Source organism: Emydura macquarii, unplaced genomic scaffold (genome assembly GCF_026122565.2).
Source record: "Emydura macquarii macquarii isolate MOO-44397 ecotype Brisbane River unplaced genomic scaffold, CSIRO-AGI_Emac_v2 contig_2473, whole genome shotgun sequence".
Lineage (NCBI taxonomy): Eukaryota > Metazoa > Chordata > Testudines > Chelidae > Emydura > Emydura macquarii.
In genome coordinates, this window is record NW_027132610.1 from 6179539 (window position 1) to 6185538 (window position 6000).

The following is a 6000-nucleotide window of genomic DNA, read 5'->3' on the forward strand; positions in this document are numbered from 1 at the left end:
AACACATATTTCCACTGTTCCAAGCAATCTTTTTTCACTGAGCAGTTTGACTTAAATTTGTCTTCTCAGAACCAGTGTCTGTTGAGAATGCGTCAACAGTTATTAATTGCTACAGTATAAATTTCACTCCAAAAAAAATATTTTCACTAAGACTTTTTATTATTATTATTTTCAGTAAGGTATGTGCCTTAGAAAATGGTGCTTTCCCTTGCAAGAAACAGTTCTAAGAAATCAGTGTCTTTGAATCCTATCACTTAAAAAAAAACACAAGAGCGCGTTTTCTAACTAAATTCCAGAAAAATAAATGCTTTTTTTATTTGGTATTGTTTTTCAAAATTTAGCATAATCTAAGACCATCTTAAGAAATATCTTAAATATTGCTGCTTTAAGTACAGAAAACCCTTTTCCAAGCAAGCATGTAATATTTAGTTTACTTGATGCTTAAGCTTTAATCTTTCATCAAAATTTGGCATAACCCATAGTGAGAGACTACATTTTACAAAAGGTCTCTCCACCATTTGCAGAGGAACAGACAAATGCCAGCATACTACTGGAAAAAGTGCCATATAAGATTAAAAGCTCAACGTGAGCAATGTGATAGATTTCCCTCCATGCGTACTAAAGGCTCAATCCTGCAAACAGATGTTTAACTTCACTCACATGAAAAGTTCCACTGAAATCAATGGCATGGCTCATATAAATACATTTAAGCATGTGTGTCTTTGTAAGACCAGGGCTCAAAGTCCCAGTGTTACAAATCATTATTCACACACACAGTATTTCTACAGCCAATGGGGCTATCACACAAATAAGAACTATGCCCTAGGAGTTTGCAGGATTTGGCTTACGCTTGTGAATTCCCTGCTGGCCCATGCCCAGCTAAAAGGTGACATAAGGACACAAATCTAACAGGGCCAGCAATGATATATGTTTTACTTCTCTTACCATGTTTGATCTTGTGACCCACTTTTGTCTGAAATATTTTTAAATGGAAAAAATAATCCTAAGAAGTTTCAATCTTTCAAACGTACTTACATTTTTCAGATTCTGCAAGAGACACACCTTGGTTTTGGGCTAAGCTGTTTTCATATGAGTATGCTAAATATTTACTATGTTTCATTGCTTCTCATGGCAAGTGTCATCACACTCAGATTTTTAAATATTTTTATATACACAAGAATAGACTAATTTGCACACGGCAATAAACTGCAGACTTCTATACTTATAACTGTTGAATACTTTATTTTATTCCATTAAAGGTTATAAGTGGATTGGAAATATATGAAACTCCTTTCAAAAGAAAAACTGAAACTGAATATGGTTTACTGTGTAAAACAGCATATATTTATAACCATTCCAAAAATAAATCAGTTTCACTTCAAATGTTTGGAGTCATTTTGAGGGTCGAATTTCCCAAAGGCTCTCCTCCCCCCTCCCCCCGAATCTCATAATTTGCTCAGGAAAGTATCAGAGAACTTGGGTAATTTAATACATGCTCTTTTCATTCAGCATGACTACCTCTTGTCACTAATATTCATAATTTAGAGGTGCTACTGAGGCCTCAGCTGTTTCAGAATGTACATATAGCAGCAACGGCCATGTACTTGACAAAAAGTTTCCTCTAAAATGCAGACCTCACCATAATTATCCATGCCTTTTTCACCTCCAGATTAGATTACTACATTGTGCTCTGCTTGGAGCAACACTTCATGTCCACTTGAAAATTTCATCTAGCGCAGAACATGGCTATCTATTCAGCAAGCTATTAGTACATCCCACATACAATGTATTACACTTGTGCACATAGACTGCACTGAGTTCATCTTTCTACCTGTTAACATCTGGGACAAGACCAAAGTATTCTCTTGTTGAGTGCCCTCAACTCTACAATTAGCTTCCACTCCCTTGACCTGATAAATTTGTTAACCCTAAGTGTTGCTTGTCTGTTTAAGCAAACATTTCCTAATGGGATGGGTAGATTGGAGAGGGCCTTAGAGACAGATTCGGTTTCCATGGATATCATTATTAGAACACCCATTGGCTTTAGTAGAAGCAGAATTCAGTTCCTAGATTCTGTAGGGCCTGAGGAAGGATTGCCAGGGTCTCTTATTGGCAAGGCTGATATAAATCTAAATTAACATAATGACTGGGATACAATATGTATTTTTAGATTTTGTTTATGCCACTAAAACCATACAATATAACCTGAAAAAATACCACAAATGCAGCAATAAATTATGTGCTACCATAAAAGGTTCAAATACTAATGAAGTAAACATTTTATATGTATTAATAACACACTATAAAAGTCCCTTTGCAGCAGACTTTACAGTCAATAAATTCAAGTCATAGGACCACTTTTTAAAAAAATGTACTACCATGAAAAATATCAAGTCAAACCGCATAAAACCCAATACATGCTCAATTACAAGGAATAGCCATTGTCATAACTTCATCATGAACCCACTTTGAGAATATGGTGATTTTTACACATCAGTAAGTCTACGTACTGAAGCACAACATGGTGAATTAAGAATGGAGCTTCAGCTCCTCTGACTGTTCATGTTTTACTGGGTTTAAAACAGACCATTAATATTATTTGAACTTGGATTTTGTGTTAATATACTGCTTGTAGACAAAACAAGTAACGATGCAATCTTACAAGCTCTCATGAAGTAAGCAGTGTCAGACTTAATAAGTATTAGGATTGCAGACCTCTAACAAAAACCCACATTGCTACAGGAAGCGGTGTACCATATCTAGCAATCTTTTCTCTAAGCCAAAACTGAACCTTTCCAAAACCATGTTAGGGAACATCATGTTACTGCAGGTGCTGTTGATCCTGACTATTTCTGGAATTAACAATCCCATGAAACTTTTCGCAACAGTGATAGCTATCCACACATAATAAGCGTGATTACATTATTTTGTTAAGGGGACAACACTATCTAAATTCTCTTTTTGCTTTAGTTAGATAAAGTTAGGTCTACACTACAAAATTAGAAAAAATTTCACACCCTGTGCGATGTAGTTAAGCTAACCTAAGCCCTGATGTAAACACCACGAAGTTGACAGAATTCATCCACTGATATAGCTACCACCTCTTGGAGAGGTGGATTTACTACAGCGACAGAAGAACCTCTTCCATCGCTCTAGTAGTATTTACGCTACAGTGATATAGCTGTAGCATTTCTTGTGCAGACATATCTTAAGACATCCTCCTAGCTATAAACTGCGTGGAGTGATATTGTCACAATTAAAAGGCCATCTATGCTACAGACTAGAGTTGTCCTTATATTTCAGAGTGATCTGATTCCCAGATGTACACACTTCATAACTCTAGAAAAAAAAATAAGTCTTGCAAAAGGCACTAATGTTAATAAAATACGATCTGATTTTACTTTTCTTTTTTCTTGGCATTGATATATTATTTTTAAATCTCATTTAAAGTTTACTGTACAGCTACAAAAACATCAGATATAACTTCTGAAACCATCTGTAATTTGATGAAAGTCTTTGTAACTGATAACTCTTTCCCATTATGGAGAGTCTTTTTAATTTTCTGTCCTGACACAGGAAGTTGCAATGTTGATACAGTACCTGTCATAGCAGAAGAGATTACAAAACAAAAGTCTGAGCTAAGATAGAACTAGCCAAACAAACAGTAAATGTACAATTAACATCAAATTTAACAATAAATCTTACCAAGTCTGCTACTCTGCACAATGCATCTGAAAGCTGATCAAAGATCATTACTGTTTGTGGCCCAGGAGGTGTAATACATGCTTTCTGGACTAGCTGTTCTGTTTCTTGTAATGCTTTTTCTTGCGCTTCTAGAAATCCTTCTGAAGAACTCAATTCTGGAACACCAAATAAACCCTAAAATACCAAACACAGGTTCAACATACAGTGCAAATACACTAGAGTAAATAAACTAGATTATTTCATTTTTAATCTGTCTCTCAATTTCAGATCTACATCAAACTGACAAAAATCAGAATGAAACATTTCTTTTATTTACAATACAATATTGTCTACTACAGAAACCCTTGCTAAAGACATTTCCATTAATCAGCATACAAATTATTTTTGCGATAACTGTCAAGGTTACGTTGTTCTGTAATGTTCAGAAATGGGTATTTGATATGAAAAATGTTCAAATTATGTGCGTTTTTAGGTATTTGGATGCCACAAATTTTTGAAGAGTTACTTTTATGCTTTAAATCAAACTGTTAGTGGCCTAGAAATATAGCACTTATATCATGAGGTTTATGTTACAGACCTGAGGTAAAATTCTCAAAACTGTCTAAGTGACTTAGGAGTCTAGCAGTCTTATTTTCAAAAGTCATTTAGGCATGTAGGCCCAAATCCTCAGATACCAAATACCCTTGAGGCTCTGAGCTAGATTTTACCTTTAAAATACAATCCAGGATGAAGGTGTGGTACTTTAACGGCACCCTTCAGTTTCCAGGATGCAGGCTGTACTGCCTGCTCCCTGCCTGGGGAAGATCACAGCAGCGATCTTGGTCCCTTGCTGGGCGAGATTCTACGGGCCCTACTTACTGCTGAAAGTCCGATTCGATTTTCAGAAGGGTCCCTTCGGGCCTTAAAAATCTACTAATCCAAAACCCTTCCCCAGGCACCTGCACGAGGGGCTGTCCCAGTCTGAATGGCGGAATCCAATCCATGGATTTCCAGAGTGCAGCCCTGGACTCCCTCGCCTGGAACAGCAATGGGTGACCCACAGGACTGGGGGCTACAGCGCCCTGCCCTGAGCTAACGCGGGGGGACACACAGACAGGAGGCCCGGCCCCCGGCCCTCAGTGCACCGCTGAGTCGCAGGGCGCCTCCCCCACCCCGATCCAGGCGCCAACCCGCCGCGGGCACCGGGCGCACCCCGGGCACGAAGCTGCGCCCAAGAGGTGACCGGTCCCCGCGCGCCTCATCACAGCCCCCGGCGGGCTCAGCCTGGACGGGGCGGCGGAAGGAGAGGACGCGCCCGCGGGCCCCGGGCCACGGCCAAGGAGAGGGGGCGGGTCCCTCCGGCCGCCCCGCCAAACCCGCGCCCGGGGCGCAGCGCGGAGGCCCCGCCCGCTCACCGTGCCGCCGCCGCCCTGGCCCGGCCTGGGTTGGCTGCGCTGCTGCTTGGCATCGAAGGCGGCGCCCACCGGGGACCAGCTGGTGCTGACCCCCCTCCTGCTGCTGCTGCCGCTGCCGCCGCCGCAGCCCCGCACCGCGCGGCGCAGGGCGGCCGGCAGCGCACGCCTGCAGCCGGACAGCATGGCGCCAGGCCGGCCGGGCAGCCCCGGCTCGGGGGTGGGCAACGGTCGGGACTGGTGGCGAGCGGCAGCCGCCGAGCTCACTCCGCCAGCCCGCCCGGGGTCAGGACCTCCCCGCAGCTCCGCCTGCGCGCCGCGACCCCGGCCTGCTCCCAGCGTGAGGGGGCAGAGCCTGCAGGGCGGGGGCGGGGCGAAAGCCGCGGCGGGGCGGGGCGGGGCGGGGCTCGCTCGTGAGGAGGCCCAGTGTTCCCGCGCACCGCGCTGCTGGCCTCCCGTGCTCCCCGCCCACGGGCGGGGTGAGGAGTAACCCAGCCTCAGCACCCAGGGCTCACACACACACACACACACCCCAGCCTTTGCTTAAGGTTCAAACTTAGGGCTGGTCTTCACTTACCTCCAAGATTCGGAGGCAATAAGCTACACAAAAAACTTGCACAACTCCCATCGACTTCTCTGCTGCTGTTCTGTGCACCGTCTTCACGGCACTGTGCCACTTGAGAAGGTGGTCTTAATACCTCGATTTCTGGATTGACTGAGTGGGTCTTCGCTGACTACTCAGTCGATCCAGAGAAGTCGATCTGGCGGTGAATTTGCTGCCCTCAGTGAAGACATAGCCTAAGATCGGAAACTTAGATCGACCTCTGTGTAGCTGGTGTGTGAAAAATTCACCCCATTCATTGGCACCATGGTCAGGTCAACCCTTGCACCACCACCGATAGAT

At 43.4% G+C, this 6000-nt stretch overlaps 1 protein-coding gene across 2 annotated transcripts in view; it reads right to left on the minus strand.

Annotated features, from left to right (window-relative positions):
* MIPEP (mitochondrial intermediate peptidase) overlaps positions 1–5382 on the minus strand; it is a 112938-nt gene extending 107556 nt beyond the window's left edge. The window contains exons 1-2 of one of the 2 annotated variants that reach the window (XM_067562879.1): positions 5100–5382; positions 3706–3879 (exon numbers count right to left, since the gene is read on the minus strand). In XM_067562879.1, the coding sequence (XP_067418980.1) occupies positions 3706–3879; positions 5100–5282 (357 nt within the window). In that variant the 5' untranslated portion in view covers positions 5283–5382. Of the gene's footprint in view, positions 1–3705; positions 3880–4412; positions 4598–5099 lie in introns of those variants that run through there. The other variant, XM_067562880.1, reaches the window with a different exon arrangement.
* Between the last annotated feature and the right edge of the window lie 618 nt (positions 5383–6000).